Raw genomic sequence first — 18,439 nt, 5'->3', positions numbered from 1 at the left:
CTTCACTGAATATTGGTCATGCTATGAAATTGTTCCAAACAAGAACTTTCCACTATGGTGAGCTAAATGTGGGATACTTCTCTCATTCAAAGAAATATTTAAGTGAGATTATCCTTTTGTAAGCGAACCTTATGATGTATTCCCTTCATTTTTTTTTTATCTGCACACTTTCTTTTTTAGTTCGTTTTTTTAAATCTACAAACTGTTGCTTTTTCTATTTTTAGTAACATATTATCTATTTTCTCCTTTTCTACCTATGCCATTCACTTTTTAATATTCTGATCTCATTTTTTTGTTTCTCTCTCTTACTTTTTAGTTTTTCTTTCCACCTTTTTAGTTTCTTTCTTCATTTTTTCAATTTCTCTCTCATACTTTTGTACTTTTTCTTTAGTTCTTCTCTAAAGTGAAGTGAGTAAATTAAAATGAAACAGAGGGAGTAATATATTTTCTCTCACCCAAAATAAGATTTTTGTTTCAGTTTTGATAGTCCTTATGAGTGAAGAGGGAATTCGAATCATTTTTCTAATTTTGTTCTTCTAAAATACATGTACTTTTTTACATCCTCCAAAAAAGTATTTTTTAAATTTGAAGAGTATGTGATAGTCTAGTGATTTTAACAAAATCTTCGATTTTAAAAGTTCTAGAATCGAGCTTTATTCCTTATAAGAGGAATCTCCAATCCTCCACATCCTCATTACAGCCTATATAGGGACTTCATAATATTACTACTTGCAAGATAAGAGTTGTGAAAGTAACCGTTTCAGTAATTTTCAACAAATGAATGGTCAAAGTCACAATAGATTAATGAAATGAAAAAATAGCTAATTCTGGAAACTTCCAGGAAGAAGAAAGAGAGAACAAGGCAACCCTAAGACAACTATGTAATACAACTACTAATTCTACTTCAGGAAAAACAAAATATCATTTCAGACAAAGACATCCATCCACTAAAAAAAAAAAAAAAACGAAGGCGGCTAAATACTCCTTTACTATCAAAATGTCAACCTCCGAAATTCAACCTCAAGATATTATTACCACTACTAACAATGAACAAATCCAACCTTTCACATCTCAACATATTACCAACTCCTCCTCCGACGTCGGAAACCCAGATTTCCGGCGACATTACGTCAAATCCCTCAAGAATGACGTCATAATCCGGCAACTTCCGTCAGAAGGACTCTCCTTCCAACTATGGCCAGCCGCCACAACTCTATTCTCTCTCCTCGACTCCCACAAAATTGACTCAATCATCTCTCATCATTACAAGTTCAACCACCGTCTTCGTATCCTCGAGCTCGGTTCAGGTACAGGTTTAGTAGGAATAGCAGCGGCAGCAATTCTCGGCGCTGACGTCACTGTGACGGACCTTGCTCACGTCATCCCTAACCTGAAGTTCAACGTGTCAGCTAACGCGCAAATTGTGGGCGGTGGTGGTGGGACAGTTGTTACGGCGGAGTTAAGTTGGGGAAATGTGGAGCAAATGGAAGTTGTTGGGAAAGAGTATGATGTTATAATGGGTTCAGATGTAGTTTATCATGATCATCTTTATGAACCATTGATAAATACGTTGAAATATTTACTTGTGGGAGGAGAGAGAAAGAGAATGTTTTTAATGGCTCATCTTAAGAGGTGGAAGAAAGAAGCGGTGTTCTTTAAGAAGGCTAAGAAGTTTTTTGAAGTAGATGTGGTTTATCGAGATAGTCCGTCTGATGGGAAAAGAGTTGGTGTTATTGTGTACCGCTTTGTAGGGAAGCAATGCTCTACTACTACTAGTAGTAGTACTACTTTAGGGGGTAATTTTTCCAAGCTAAAGTTGGAAAATGATGTTTGAAAAGAAGAAGAAAAAACTTTGGTCTTTTCAAAGTTTGTTCCTTTTGTTCCGTTGTTTTTTTTTTCTGATAGGGATGAGAATCGATCCCAGAATCACCTGGAATCTGAAAAGAATTCTAACCAATTGAATTATCTCTCACCCTCGCTTTATGTTCAGTTGTAGTAGTAGTAGTATGATAGTGTTCCTCACTCAATTGTAAACCCAGAAATAGAGGGCACTTTTGTATCCCTTTTGTTGCTAAATTCTCCAACTTACTCACAAGGATTGGATTTTTTTCTCAAATTTCTATTTCAAAGAGTAGTTTTTCCATTTTTAATTGTCTTTGTAGTGTCTAATTCATTGATATTTTAGATGGCTCCTAATTCTATTACTTCTTCCGTTTCAATTTAGTTGTGACACTTTCTATTTTAGGAATTTCAATTTAATTGTGACACTTTCATTTTGGGTAATAATTTTTCTTTATCTCCTATCATATGGGATCCTTTTATTTTCTTTCTCTATCTCTCTCCTCTCCAAAAATTGTCTAAGAGTCCGTGATTTTAAAAGTATCACAACTAAATTGAAACGGAGGAAGTACACAAAATGTTTGTAGTGTCTAATGCGTTGTTATTTTAGATGGCCCCTAATTCTATTACACAAAATGAGAGTTAAAGATATTATTTCATCTAACTTATTTTGACTCGATTCAAAAAATAAGTTAGATAAGTTTAAATTACCCTTAAGCTATGATAAGTTTAAATAACTCTTAAGGATAAGCTTCAATGAGTTAAAAAAAATGTCAAGTGAAAATAAGTTGAATGGAATTCATCCTATGTGATCAAATGATACAAATTAGAGTGAGTACATCTAAACACTTCCACAAAAGACCAAATTGTACATTTCTTCTTAATCGTGTAAATTAAATCAACCATTATATAAATGCATTACAAGTTTACAACAAATCAACTTGTAAGCAAAAGCAAAAATCATGGATATTCCAAATAAATCAATTACATCCGGTACAAGAATCACCACATATATATATATATATATATATATATATATATATATATTATATATATATATATATATATATATATATATATATATATATATATATATAACAAGCAAAACAGATATAAACACATTAACACAATGCCTTGTCAATCATCTCTTACTTCTTATTACACCATGATCACGCATTCCGAATAACTTCTATTTAGTTTTTTTGCTGTCGCGATTTTTTGTCTCAAACGTCTCGGACTTTATTGTGATCTAACCCGCAAAAATTAGGTAATTTTGATGGCAAACACCAAAAACTTTGAACTCTCTATTGTGATCTCTTTCTTAACTGAGAGCCTCTCATAGCCTTCATGCTTTGCGAGTCCCTAAAGCAAACAAAGTGGACTAAAGTTGTGCCATTTGGGTAGACTGCAAACACGCTTGTTCCGATCTTTTTGTTGCAGAGGGAACACATGCTATCACCAGTAACCTTGACGACATCTTTCCTTTTGTTGAAGAGCTCATTTTTTACCTGGATATGAAAAACCTCCATGAGTCCATGTTACAGACGCAATTTAGAATAAGATTTTCTTCCTTCTCTCTAAGGCTTCAACTAACTAATGGAAGTAATCAAAGTTATCACAAGCCAAAACGTATACTAGTGGTAAACTGAACTGGACATCTCATATTTAAACTCCTTGTAAGTGTAAGACTTATTTGAACTTAATTTTTCTTGGAACTTGGTGTTTCTTTTAAGGTGAAACATTTCAGCAAGAGAAGTCCATACCTGCAGATTCTCGCTCTCTCTAAGTCTCTTGATCACTGAGAAATTTCTATGTGCTTCGCTGGATTTTCTTAATAGTGGTCCAAGAAAAGAAAGCAAATCCTGAACACACATACATAAAGATACATCAGAAGATAGAAAAATGAAGCTAAGAGCAGTAAACACACTTTTTAATAGAGATAACTTTGAGCTTCTAGTCTTCTACAGATTCAGCTATCGAACACTTCATAGCATCATAAATGACAACTAAAGCTTTGTTCATGGCACCTTATTTTCACTTATATCAAGGCAAATAAGTTCAGATAAGATAAGTCACGACCAATAATTTCAAACAAATCCAGGGCCAACAAGGACAATTCAAGTTCAATTATCACAACTAAAATAAGTTAGCAAGTTCAGCCAAGTGAAATTAAAGGTCATTAAGTTAAGAGCTTAAAATAAGTGAAATTAAAGCAAAGTTAACGCACCCCAACTTAAGATGTGATAGAAAAGGACTAAAGATATCCAAGTCAAAGTAATCAGATATGTGAACAGCAAGCATAATGGAAAAAATTCATCACTAATATCATGAATTTGAAGCTCTGATCATGGTATAAAACTATAAATCATCCAACTGTCATTTCCCAGTCATATCGACGTTCTGGTTCTCATAAGAGCAGCATTGAGTGTGAGCCATGATATATCATCTTTAACTACATGGTAACATATTGTCTCTACATAACAGATATAAAGAAAACCTACATGAAATACTCAGAAACACCTTAATTTCAGAATTCGTTGATTTCAAAAGCTACTCCTAAAAAGAAAATAACATACCTTTAGTTTAGTTTCTCTTGGTAACAATTTCAGGGCCTGTGCTCCATTGACCCTTTCCCATCTTTGGCTCAACAAATCAAGGGCCTCATCAAGCATTATATTGGACCCTCCTTCACAGCTGGCTTCATCTGCATCACCATCACTCTTCCCACTGTCTGTGTTGCTGGGGCTAAAGCGCACGTCTTCTGCACCCTCTATTTCAGCAATTTTCCTAGTTGAACGGACTCCTTTGCTTCTAATTGAGGCAGAGGAATTAACCCTTTTAATTTCAGCATTCGGGGTTGAGACAGTATGGTTGATTCGTCTCTCAATGTTTCTTGTTGTCCTCCTAGGATTTAGATAGATTTGTAGGAGAGTAAGATATATATTGCTGTGAGACTTTCCAGAAGGCTGAGACTCGTAAACTCGATCACAGTAAGAAAGAGCCAGTTCAGGAACATGAAGCTGCCCAACAATTGAAGAGGAAAGCAAAAGGTCATCAACGAGCAACACTTACATAGAGAAATTGTGAAAAAACAAACAAGTGAGATCAGATGGGTAACAGTTAACACTATATAATCTGCAAATTGATTACCCTATTTACATTTTTAAATAGCACAAACTGAAGTATAAAGTTAAAACGTTTACCCAGCAATTAACTGCAGATTTTCTGTACCATGTTTACCACTAGTGAAAAATTATAAAGATGAAATGAATTAGAGGATTCAGAGTAAAGCATGAAAGCATGCTTGGGGATACTAGACAATGGATGATGTTCTCGTAAACAAAAGAAAACATCTATACAATTCAAGATGGTAAAAGAAGCTACAAAGTCAGTGGACGAACAATTGAGGTGAAGCAGGGTCAGGAACAACGTGTTTATCGGATCATAAATACCCATTTTTTGCAAATCACTTTCCGAATTTAAAGATCTCAAAGACGGAAGAACGAGTTATTTTGCTGGCTCACTGAGAAGTGAGAACCTGTGACTAGATCTTCCTGAAGATGGGTGTGACGGAGGAAGTGGCATTACTGGTTGTACCAACCGTTTCTAAGTCAAGATGCCTAGAGGGTCTTCCATACAACAAACATCCTGTATTCCTTTTCTGGAATGTCCACAATAAATTTCATCATTTGAAACGGAAATCTCACCCATCCATCACAAATGATGCCCCCTCTCCCTAACTCTTTCTCTCTCACACTCTATCCTATATCAAATGTCACAGGGAACCTCCACCAAACAGGACAATTTACTTGTGGATGGATGGAGTAACTTATATCAGTATGTAATTAGAGATAATAATGGTCAAAATTGGCCATGGAGACTCTGAACAAGACAAATGCAAAAAAACAGTTCCATTAGCCAGAAGCAAAAAACTTCCAACAGAGCTCGAAGCAAGAAACATTTCGACGCTGTATTAGTAACTTCATTTTGATCTACATATTGATACATCAGTATTAAACTAGCTTAGGATGCACTTTCAATTTATGGGTAAAATTAACAAAAGATCTTTCAAAAGACAAACTCACGATAGACAGTGGTTCAAACTTTAAACAGCCACAAATTCTTTTGTCACATATATGGACAGTTAGCAATACAGCCCTAAAGTGGTTCAAATACATTTTTGCCATCCATAACAATATACACCCCCAGATAGCTGTCGTAGAAAAAGAAAGGAAAAGATGACCATCCACGTCCCTCCCCATGCCACCTTCATAGAGAGAGAGAGAGAGAGAGAGAGAGAGAGGACGAAGAACCTGGCATTACCTTATGTACATAGAGAGAAAGAGCAAGTTCATGCTGGTTCAGTTTTCCCAACAAAATTGCCCTCTCTTCATACAAGGCATCAGCTGGAAGACGCTTTAAGAGACCTTCTGGATTGTACCCTGAAATGCTCTCCAGTGCAGACAATAATTTTTTCCTTGTGGGAGAGTAAGCCGTCTCATCCCATTGCTTTTGTGAAATCAGCTCCCTATACCAATCAAGTACCTCTGAGAGATAGATTTGCACCTGTCTTGCAAAGGATCAACCAAGTTTAAGCATCTATACCATCCAAAAGTTAATTTTAGAAATGCAAATAACAAAATTACAAAAGGTAAGACACAAAAAGCAACATATTGACGTATGAAACTCTCACCATTTCATTTTGTAGGTTACCAGAGATCCCATCTTCATTCATGGAAAGCATGAGTTCCAAATAATTAGCCTGCATATTTGGAGCATGCTGTTTCAAGTAGGAATTAACCAAGTCTGCTGGAATATTTCCTGACAGAAAGAGCTCAATAGTCTGTGTTGGACAGACTTCAAGAACAAGCATCGCAAATTCCAGAACAAGCATGGGGTCTGTCCCACAAAGAGGCTGCACAAAAGAAGCTCTAGTACAAATTCAATGATTGCGCTTTTGAAGCTGTACAATTAATTAACATTAGGATCTTACAGAAATTAACTCAGCATAGCAGTATCACCTTCAGATACTCAATGAGCATTTCAGGTGTAAACTTCTGGGTGAGGTCAGCTCGTGGGTGGCCTGCCTTTGACTCTTCTATTAGTTGGAGCAAAAGCTTCAAAGATTCGCGGTGCATATCATTGCACTTGTACAATTCGAGCAAGGCAGTATATTGATTTTTTTTAAGCAAGAACTCCTCAGATATCTTCAAATCACAGTAGTTCACACCTCTCAATAGTTCCACAGTTGCAGAAGACTGCCCCGTGAGAATAAAGGCTTGTAGAAGTGCGGTGTCCAGGATAGCAGCCCTCTCACGACCACTTGAACTGATGGTAATGCTGCCACGACCCTAAGTTACCCAGATTGAATACAAGTGTTAATCATACTGATTTAACAAATAATTAATGCACAAACTGAACAATTATGCTTAAACAAAATGATATGTTGCTGGAAGCAAGCACAGTGGCAGTCTGGCAGAACCATTTAAAATCAAGGATGACAGCCACCCATGGTTAACTCATTTCATGTACTTAAATAACAGAACAAGCATCGTATTATTCATATATGTAGTAGTGACTCAGTGTAATTATGCCAAATTCAAACAGACAGAATATATCACTAATCTGGTTGTTGATGCACTACCACAATTTAACACACTACTTTTGAGTATAGTAGTCAATTAAGGCAATCACCTTGAAACAGAAGGAACGTTAGGAATGATTGCCATAAGATGTTATTTGAGGTTACAGCAAAATTAACCTGCTTGGACTCTGCCTATTTCAACAAAGAATAGTAAACACATGTTACCTTATTGGACTTCTTGGGCCTATTGGAGTCAAAAGATTTGAAATTAGCACCAAAAGCATCAGAAACAGCCTCATCTGTTCCCTCTGCTGCGGCTTTTTCAATAATATTGAACCGTTTCTTCTGCAAGAACTTGATAAAAGCCATAAGAGTATTATGGCTAACTATTTTGGACTCCATGTCAGCATTTTCCTCCAATTCAATATGTGCTCTGGGTGAAGCTTCCATATCATCTGATAGACCTGACGAACACCTAGAGAGATCTGAAGCATCCAGACCAAAATCTATCACCTTCTCCTGCTCAGGAAGCGCACTTGACCTTGGAACAATAATGGATGGGTATAACGATAGCACATATGTGATATCGACTTGAGAAGCCACAAAATGCTCCATAGCCTCCTCATAGCTCCCATTTTCAAACAAATAATGTGCATATCTGCATAAACGGAGAATCAAGTCAATGTAGATCTGACATAAATATTCATGTTCTTTATCAGTTGCATACAATCAAAAGAAAATGTGCTATCAGCTTAACAGCAGAAAAGTCCAAAAAGTATCAGAATCTGGTCAACAAAACCAGAAGATAAAGGCAAAGTTACTCTATCTTAAAAATCCCACAATTAAATCAGTGATGATATTATCATAGAACTATCAAACATGTCAAGTTATATAACTTTGTATACTCTTTGAGTAAGGCCTACTGCAACACATCAGACGAAAGTCAAAACCCAAATCTACTTATTCATCATTCCAATAGGTAGCATTGTCAACAATAAGTTGCAGGAATTCTACTTAAACCCAGAAAGGGGCTTTTCAAATCCACCAGTACCGACCTGTTTCCCGCGTTGACAATAGGATAAATCCAATAGGACATTAGAACTTTTTGTGACCTAAGTCGCCTAACTAAACACTGTTTATTCTTCTCATTCATACCATCCCAGGAAACTAACAAACTCACAAAAGGCTGCCTTTATGTCATTACTACTTCAATCCAAGCATACTTAAATGTGGTAAATCCAAGCGTATGGTTCCAACAAGACGGTGAGCCTGGTGATCTAGATGATACCATCAAATCCAATAAGAACTTTGACAAAGCAATTGATGTTCAACATCTTTATTCAATTCACCATAAGGTAATCTGTTCCGTGTGGTTAATGTACTTGCATCAAAGGTTCCATCAGAAGTACAACATTATATATTCAGATCATAGTTGGCCTCTAGCTGTATATATAGTTATATACCCGCTCAGCAAAGGACTTCCTCAATTGCCGAGAGGCAAACTCCTAAAAAGTCAGACATGCTGGGCATGGAAGGATAAAAAACACACAATTGGCTAGACATGTTACAAATTTTTTTGGCATGACAGCATGTTCAATCTGCAGGACTTACTTTAAGCTTCATATGTCAAATCTTCTCAATTACGAACCCATCCAGCATTCCAGCAACACTTTCCTAATTGCAGGAAAGAACAACCGAGCACGAACAAGATCATATTTAACATTGAGAACTCATCAATGCGAATTTCAATTGGAAGAGGCATACTTGATATTTAGTACTTCCTCCGTTCTGTTTAAAATGAAACATAGGGGATTGGCACAGGGATCTAGGGAGGAGAGAGATAAAGAGAAAGAAAAAGAAGGACCCATGTGATGAGGAAGAAATATAGAGAAGTAAATACCAAACAAAGTACCATTTCATTTATTTTGAAGTGGCCTAAAATGGTAAGTGTTTCATTTATTCTAGAACGAAAAAAGTATTAAATTCCTCCACAACAACTTAGGTGAGAAGACATCACTAACATCCATATCAACCCAAGTCCAAGACGAGCAATAATACTGAATTCCCATCGAAAGCTTCTTCAATTTTGTAGAGCTGAGTGGGAGAAAACATGGACTATCTACGTCTAATAGATGTTTACACATGGAAGATTACGAACAGTTGGTTAATAGACCAATCATGCAATACATCCACCCACACATCCTCCCATCAGATTTGGCAGACGGGTCAAGCAAGGGGAAAACGGTTAGAACAAACAAATGCTGCTAGAGCCACAATGGTGTGGGAAAAGTTAGTTATAGTGAGAGAAGAAGAATCTCAACTGTAACAAATAAAGAGGAAGCAAGAGAGAGAATGGCATTCAGAAAAGTTGTGAATATTCTCTTTGTAGTGGTGAGCCCCAACCTCTTGAAAGCTGCGGAATCACTCTTGGGGATTACCAATACACATTATCTTTTATTTTACTGCTACATTGGTGTTCTTCTCCTCTACCTCTTCTTCCTTCTGCTAACCTACTCTTCGTCTCTGCAAATTTCTCATTCTTCTCTATGATTGCTCAGTATGCTGCTACAAATTTATAAAATTGATATCTTTCTCAAACGTTCTTATTTCATTTAATTTCATCCAATGATCACTTAAAAAATAATACTTCCTCTGTTTTTTTTTTTTACTTGCAACACTTTCCTAAAAGGGAAATAATTATTTACTTGCAACACTTTCTACTTTTGCTTTTTCTTTCTCTCTATCTCTCTCCAATCACATGGGGCCTCTCTTTTTTTCCTCTCTACCTCTCTCCTACCCAAATTTTGCATTGAAGTTGATGAAAAAAAAAGTGTTGCAAGTAAAAAAAAAACGGAGGAAGTATATGAAAATATGTAATAACAAACGGGAGAGAAAGAGCATGTAACGGGACGTAAAAAGCGGGATTGGTTGATAAAAGGATAAATATGATGGTAACTGAAGTAGAGAGAAAGGCATCCAATCTGGCATGAGAAACAAACTAAAGAAATTAGTATTGGAAGCAATAACACTGCATTTGTGAGATGACAAGATTCGCCAGGGTAATAATATGGTCCCTGAAACGAAATCATCTCGAAGTTTTGAGGAGGAATTATCGGACTAGAGGAGACTTCTCAATTTTCATTGACATTTTCCAACTGTGGAAAAAGGTTTTGAGGAGTGCTTTACAGCATTTAAAACAAGGTGCACCTAGGGAAAATTGGGGTTCAAACCTACTGGCTAATATGGATTCCAATTCCACCTTGGGAAGTCACATAGTAGTCTAGATTATAGAATACTTCTCAACCATTCTTTCCCAAAACCTTGATATCCTTAGGGTGTAATGTAATATACAACCCTGTCGTCATTGTCCAACCATAGAAAGGTTCTTCATCATCTATATCAACTTGTTTTATAGAGCCACGAAAAGATCTCATGAGACATATCACATATACACAGCCTTTTATCTATAATTAAATAATACAAGCATTGGCCTTGAATGACTATAAATGGCTAGTGAGGAGAGAGAGGAAAACATACCCCTGGTCTCTATCGGGACGTTCTGTCAATATCCACAAGACTTAAACCCGCAAATGGTGCACTTGGTTCAAAGAGACCAGACCTCAGAAGACTATAGGAAATAATATATCATAACTCATCAACATTTTACTGCTTGGCCTCAAAAAGGGTCTCCTAAGAGTGGTCTACAACCTTCAGAACAAGGTCCGCCGAGGTCATTCTAAATAGTGAATAATGTTTTCAAAGCACAATTGTAGTCCTTCAATAACCCTTCATATACAAAATCCGCGAGTCACCCCAGAAGACTTACCCCGACCTTCCGACATTTACTTTGGCCTAAAAAGTTTGAGGACCATAAATTTTAGTCTCCAAAATGAGGACGCCGGGGATAGCATAGGTACAACAGGAAGAAGCAAAACTCCTGATGATTTCTTAAAAGCTTAGAAAATAAACCATCCTTCAATAGTTCAATTTCTAATTTTCTATTGAGTTTTCAGTTCCACTTATGTTTCAGAAGGCCCTTCTATATCAGATTTGGCATGGTTAGCGGAAAATAAGCCTTTGGTTTAGTCGTTATGACTAGAAAATTATAGGAGCATGAGAAATTTGTGTGCGATGAGTTGGCCTAGTGGGAAAGGGCACTACGGGAAGCACAAAATAATTCATACTTCCTCCGCTCCAAATAGATTGCAACACTTGCATTTTTAGAGTCAAATTCTATGAACTTTGACGACGAACTTCCACCACTATATAAATAATAACATGGTAATGTAAGATCTTGTTAAATTCATGCCAATGTGTTGTTAAAGTCACTAAGGTCCGCTAAAAGTTAAGACCCCCTAAAGTTGGGACCTACACAGGTTAATCAATAGTTCAGACCTTTTAAAAATTATCACCCAAAGTTCAGACCTCTATTGTCAATTTTTCCTTTTTATTAATACATAATTAAAGATATTTATAGTCAAAGTTGTGCCTTGGAGACCGTGAAAAGTCAAGCTTTGTATTCTTTGTGGAGCGGAAGAAGTATATAAGAAGCCTGTGAAGAAAGATAGATCGTTGATTAAAGGTAAGAGAGAGAGAGAGAGAGAGAGAGAGAGAGAGAGAGAGAAAAAGAAGTACAAATGGTCTGTAGATAGAGGGAAGTAGATTGTTGAGAGTTTCCATTGGTTTCCTTTTGTATTTTGGGAGGGAACAAGTCTTTCAAAAGCTTGTACATATCTTTGATTAATGTTTTTTTTTTTCAGAGACCAATCACAATTATCTTTATCTCTTCCTTCTGCCCAAATATGCAGTTCATGCATTGTGCTTAAATAGTTATATTGATAAGAAATAAGGTGCATAAACAATCCAGAAAATATTTACCTAACGTGGATAGAACTCTCCTTTGCAGCTCTAAGGCTTGAATCTTCTGGTGGAAGGAGTTTACACAAAGATAAAGCCTCCTCGAAATTTCCAGATGCTGTCAATTGCACGATCTGCATTTTAAAAACTTGTTTTCATAATCATCAAATTGCCACTCAAACAGCATTTGTCTACATAATAAGATTAACACTTGAAAGATTCATATAAAATGCAGTTAAGGCATACCCTTTTACTGATCTAAGATGAGAATGAGCTTAAAATTATAACCAGCCAAATACAAAATTTTTTGGTTCTTCTGAAAGCACTAACTTCCCCCCTTTTCAAAGGCAAAAGATATATTACAACTCATACAGTCATTGAGCAACCAGATTGTTTGACAAAATCCATATTGCTAATTATTTTGTCCAACAACCGCATTTCCTCAAATTCAACAATTTTCTCTAGAAGATCTTCTTGAATATCATTCGGGAAAAATTCAGATTATAAAGCCCTCAATAAAACCACACAAGAAGTAACCAAGAAGAAAACCAACAGAATTAACACCACAAATACGAAGGGCAGGTTAAATTTGAACCAGTGTCCACTACTAATCAGCTTCTGGCTCTTTTCCATACTACGTGACAGATTGCATAATCTGCCAGAGCTTTCAGATCATTACCGATTCTACTGAAAACTTTCCAAATTCCAGGCACTCTGTTACTTATCTGAAACTAGCAATTGCTGATATAAATGCTGCCTTTGAAAATTAAAACTTTGAATTTTACACTCCGAATTTTGCTTAGTTATTCTATAACTAAACCTCCAGAAGTTCAATCACCAACTTCCAGACTGTACATGTGTGCTTCATCGGTGACTTAACATGAGATGTTGTCTTTAGGAGCCCCCTTTTGTGAGCTTATGGTGTAATGACACTTGTGTGTTTATAATTCTATTTTTTTTCCTCTTTGACTAAGTTCTGTCCATGTTGATATTTGTTTAAATACTCCAGCTTTTGAATTTGTATAGTTGATTAACTTCGACACACCATCACACAAAAACCAATAATCACTCATCCTGTTCAAGCTGCTGCTTATAAAGTGAGCTGATATAAGCTAACCTGCGCACCAAGAGGAACAGGGAAGAGGCCATGAACAGATTTTTCTAATGCTACAAGAATCGTATCATTGCTTCGTATGAGATGCCGAACATTCCGCAAGACAACAGTTTGTATAAGGGGATACGGTTGTTGAAGAGACCGTATCTGCATTATCAATGAAATATATGTAAATGCATGATTTTGTAAGTTCAGAGAAAAATCCACAAAATGATCGTCTTGAGTTTCAATTTCACACGGTTTTTGTTAGCTTACCTCGACATGTCTAGGCAAGAGACCTATAGCATAAGGCTCGTGCATAACAATTTGACAAGGAGCCTCAGACCAACAAATTCTGCCTTCTTGTCCAAGCTTCCCATGTTGGTCCACAAAAACTCCAATATTATCCTGCGTGAAGCAAGCAACATATGCAAGAGCCACATAAGTACGGAAGTACCAAATTATAATTACAAAGCAAAGTAATTGACCCATAGAAGCACATCCTTCAGCATGATGCCAAAAAGAAGAAGATAATCCTTTTTTCAATAGTAATGATACCACGACGAATTTTTCCACTAGATGTCAACAATATGTTCCATAATATCAAGAAATCAAAAGTAGTGAAGTTTTAAGCTCACTAGCAGGAGTCAAAAAGCATGATTAAACATCATTTCCCTCAAGGGATCCTTCTTCACTCCGAAAATAAAATTAAAATGAAGCTTATTACCTTGCCGAGAAGCATCCCTCCATAGGGGAGAGACACCACTAAAGGTGGGGAGATTCTCCCAGAAGAAAACACTTCGGACAATGCACCAGTACTAGCATTGAGTATCATATAATCCTTCCGAACTCCGATGCATATATTTTCACCACACCAAGCCATTGACTTCACAGTATCTGGAACACTATACTCTTTCACCTCGACAAAGCCCCGCCCACCTACACAAATAGGAAGCAGAACTAAAAAAATCGACAAACACTCATCATCATGGAGCATCCAACAAATTCTTTTTTTTTCTGAAAAAGAAAAAAAAAGGAAGACCCTCCAATTTGTAATTATTAGGTAACTATAGGAGATAAGGAGATATGAGCTCTGTACTTAGATCAATTGAAGTATTCTAAAGTATTTGTTCCATATGTGTGGTCAATATACTGCAATTCCAGTTTATTACCATTTAAAATTAAGAACATTAGCGCAATAATTAAACAATCACAAGACTTAGGATAGTTTACCATCATGTCGGAAAATACAGACCCTCCTCTGCCTGGAAAAGCACAAAAAGGCCCTAGAATCATCCCAAGAATATGCATTTGCACCTTTGGCTTTGGAAATTACAGCAACAGTCTCGAAAGAGGGGAGCTTATGAAACGAAATAGATTCAGACAGAGAAAGTAGTAGGTCTTTTGACCTCAAAACTTCCATAACAATGATTGGCCTACGTGAGAAGCCATTTATGGTTCTCTCAAGAGAGTAGGGTTCTTTCGTGAGCTCTAATTGGAAGGCGTGATGATCAGACGGCAAAGATGCTTCAGAGCCAGAGGATTCAGAAGCGTAAACTCGAAGTGATCCATCACTGCAACCAAGGAGAAGCTTTGAACCGTACGATTCAACGGCATCAATCTTTGTAGGGAAATCACTGACTAGCTCGAAGGAGTCATATGCACTATGGACCATCTCCCTCTGCTAACAACAAATCCAGAAACCTGGGGACAGGATTAACAAACAAAGTCAGTTATATGGCAGTCCGATATCATACCATCGTTTAAAGTAATTAAGACAAATTCAAATTACAACCAGTTTATAGAGGGAAAGATTACAAATATTCTACAAAGACAGAAAGGCTTGAATATCTACAGAAAATTCAAACTAAGGCTTAAATATATCTACATAAAATTCAAACTATAGACAATTTCAATGATGCATTGAGTGACAATTGTATGTATCAAGGTATTGCAGAGTTGAATCCAATATTCCAATCCTCTCAACCATTGACTCTTTTTAAAACCCATCAGTGATTGTTGGAACTAACCTTTGGAGATTCTTAATCCATGTAAAGTACACCGAGGTAGAGAAAATATATAGAGTATCGCCTCAAAAAACTAAAGGCAAAAAAAAAAGTGTTTGATTTCATGTGAGTGATAAAAGGTGAGTGTTTTTTGTAGTTCAGGGACATTGGTATAAAGTAACAGCCCAATTAGGGTCATATGTGAATGTGAGAATTCACCCGAAATCGAAGAATATGGGGTTGAAACTGAAATGAGCTTCAGCAAAACATAAAGGATCTCTTTCTAATTCATTTTAGCTATTGAGGAGAGAAAACCAATGTCCAAGGCAGATCAAGAAAAGGAGAAGATGCAGTCCCACTAACCGACATTTTTTATTGATCAAAGATGTGCCATTTTCGTGTCTCTCTACGATTTCTCTCCCCCAAAATCCAAGGAAATCATCCCAAGCTCCCGTTCCAGTCTCCCAGATGATGATCATTGAAGCATTTTACCAGCTATCAGAATTTGGGACACTAAATGGGCGTACGGCGTACCCAAGAATTTTAGCAAGAGGGTCCAAGCATAAGATAACTAGCAAATAATTTCTATGGGTTTTTTTTTCTTGGGTACCCGTTCGATCTTTCCAAAAAAAGAGAAACATCTAAACCCTTCACCATCCAACCTTTGCATTTAACCCAAAAGTATTCACTATTCACAACTAACTCCAAAGAATGTTTCTAGTAATTGAAAATTACATATTGTGAAAACCTTTTACAATAGTATCAACAAAATTTAGTTCTTATAATCTTACAATCACAATGCATTGCAACAATCTTCTAAACTTTGACCCTTAATCAGAATACATCACATAACATCTAGCTCAAAGTAAACATAATTTACAATCAAACAATTTCAATTTTTGAAGCACATGATTGAGTATACAAATCCAGAAATTCGAGTTTCAATAAATATGTCTCCTCTTCACATTGTTAGAATCTTTCTCTTCAAAGTTCATGACCACAAAGTCTCATAATAATTGAAATAGCGATTAAGAAAACAAAATTACAGAAACAAGTGAAAGTATAACATAATTTAAACTTCAGTAGATAGATTTATAATTGTAAAATTAGCTTACCAAAAAAAACGAAGAGCGAGAACCGAAGTGAAAAGAGACTTGTGGACTGCTGTGAAACGTGGGGCCAAGCTTCGTGATTCGTCGGGGAAAGCTGGATCAGCGAAAATCTGGCAAAGCTTTCATTTGTGATTGATTCAAACAATTTTGCAGATTCTTCTTCATATCACCACAAATTTAATCTAAATTCCAAACAGAGGAGTTCTTTCCCTCGTGAGTCGTGAGTTCGTGACTTATTTGCTGATTTCTCCATTTGCTTTAGTAATTGGTAAGTTAAAATTTTATGTAACTCAAAACATTGTTATAAATTATAGTGTTTTTTGTCAGAAAGGACCTAATAAAATACAAGTTTTGTGGGGAATGACTTAATAAAAAAAGAATTTTTTGTTTAATTTCGTTAACAAAACCATTAAGCAGACCTCACATATGCATTTTATTATTAATTTACGTTGGAATCGAAGTCAATTTCATCAATTTAAGGGCAAAATTTCAACAATTTTAGAGCAAGTTTGGAACGAATTATAACTATTTGTAGAGACTTGCAACTATTTCAAGTTCGATTTTGTTAAAAAATGTATATGAGGGACCCACTTAACGGTTTTATTAATGGAATTTAACAAAAATCGTTAAGTGGTGGGAGTTTTTAATGAAAATGATAGGTGGAAATTTATAAAAAAAAATCATTAAGGTGGGAGTTTCTAAAAACGTGAAAAGTCTAGGTGGCAAGATGCGATTTATCCTAAAAAAAAATTGTCAAAAATGACCTAATAAAATGCTTTCGATTGTGAACAGAAACCACTTTATGAATTTCCGGCCAAAGTTATCATTTACCGGCGTTGATCCTGGCAAATAAGTACATGCACCCAAGTGCATGTAGAGCATGGTGCACTCTTTTCTAAACTACGTCATTTTATCATTTTTACAGTCTATAATTTTAAAAAATTATTGTTATTTGCTTTCTCAAATTTTGCAACAAAAAGTTCCTTTTTCAAAGTTAAATTAAAAAGGTATATATTCTTTTACCTTAAGTGTAGATGTTCATTTACTATACGTTCTTTTCATTATAACCTTTTTCTTTCATAAATATAAATTTACACGTTCTTTAATTTTAAGCCATATGTTTTTTTTAAAGTAGAAAAGTTGTTGAAAAAAGTTCGTGTTCTTTTATATAAATGATATGTTCTTTTTGGGTGCACAATGAGCATTGTGCACCCTAGTGCATAATCCACGCTTTGATTTTTTTTACCCCTAGTTGACTCTTTAATATTCTGTTCCTATTTTGAATCAAAGGGGATGCAAATTCTTTAGATGGGTGGATGATGAGATGACAGAATGACAACGAATTGCGATTAATGATCTTGTTGATTTTGTTGAATGAGTTGAAGGTGGTAAAACAAGAAATGGCTTTGATGAAGGCTGACAAATTGAAAGTTGAAGCACAATTTCAGAAGTTGAAGTTGAAATTAAAGATGAAAAAGGAGACGGTTAAGCCAACGAGAACATTAAGTAGGATTTTGTGTGCTGTAAAATAGAAACAGAACATTAAAGATCAACTAGGGGTAAAAAAAAAAGGGTCAACGTCGGTAAATGGTAAATTTGGCCGAAAATTCATAAAGTGGTTCCTATTGACAATCGAAAGTATTTTATTAGGTCCTTTTAGACAAAAATAATAATTATTAGGTCTTTCCCCACAAAACTTGTATTTTATTAGGTTCTTTCTGACAAAAAACCCTATATTATATGGGTTCTTATTAATTTTCTTATAAGGTGTAGTTCTCAAACATAAGCGTTATACTATGTAGCATGAGTACTTCTTTTAGGTCACGTACTCGTACCCCTATCCATGTTCGATATGATACTATGTAGCATGGGTACTTTTTTTAGGTCACGTACTCTCAAGGGGCCTTGCCTGCAAACCCGGACTGGATTGACTTGTGCGAGGTTTCGG

At 35.9% G+C, this 18,439-nt stretch overlaps 2 protein-coding genes across 2 annotated transcripts; one reads left to right on the top strand and one right to left on the bottom strand.

Moving 5' to 3' along the window:
* Positions 1–28: 28 nt before the first annotated feature.
* Positions 29–2,150, top strand: LOC104895024 (uncharacterized). The gene has a single exon (XM_010681420.4). It carries the CDS (start codon positions 998–1,000, stop codon positions 1,832–1,834), a length of 837 nt encoding a protein of 278 aa, XP_010679722.1. The 5' UTR covers positions 29–997; the 3' UTR covers positions 1,835–2,150.
* A 759-nt stretch (positions 2,151–2,909) lies between these two features.
* On the bottom strand, positions 2,910–16,746 carry LOC104895023 (vacuolar sorting protein 39). Its single transcript, XM_057395454.1, has 13 exons — positions 16,495–16,746; positions 14,607–15,077; positions 14,101–14,312; positions 13,650–13,781; positions 13,398–13,541; positions 12,302–12,414; positions 7,649–8,081; positions 6,861–7,190; positions 6,533–6,754; positions 6,163–6,405; positions 4,416–4,859; positions 3,603–3,701; positions 2,910–3,347 (listed from the first exon to the last, which is right to left on the bottom strand). Exons 2-13 carry the CDS (start codon positions 15,046–15,048, stop codon positions 3,144–3,146), a joined length of 3,018 nt encoding a protein of 1,005 aa, XP_057251437.1. The 5' UTR covers positions 15,049–15,077; positions 16,495–16,746; the 3' UTR covers positions 2,910–3,143.
* Between the last annotated feature and the right edge of the window lie 1,693 nt (positions 16,747–18,439).

The sequence above is a fragment of the Beta vulgaris genome, chromosome 6 (genome assembly GCF_026745355.1).
Source record: "Beta vulgaris subsp. vulgaris cultivar EL10 chromosome 6, EL10.2, whole genome shotgun sequence".
NCBI classification, from domain to species: domain Eukaryota; kingdom Viridiplantae; phylum Streptophyta; class Magnoliopsida; order Caryophyllales; family Amaranthaceae; genus Beta; species Beta vulgaris.
This window is presented reverse-complemented; position numbering and strand designations above follow the sequence as displayed.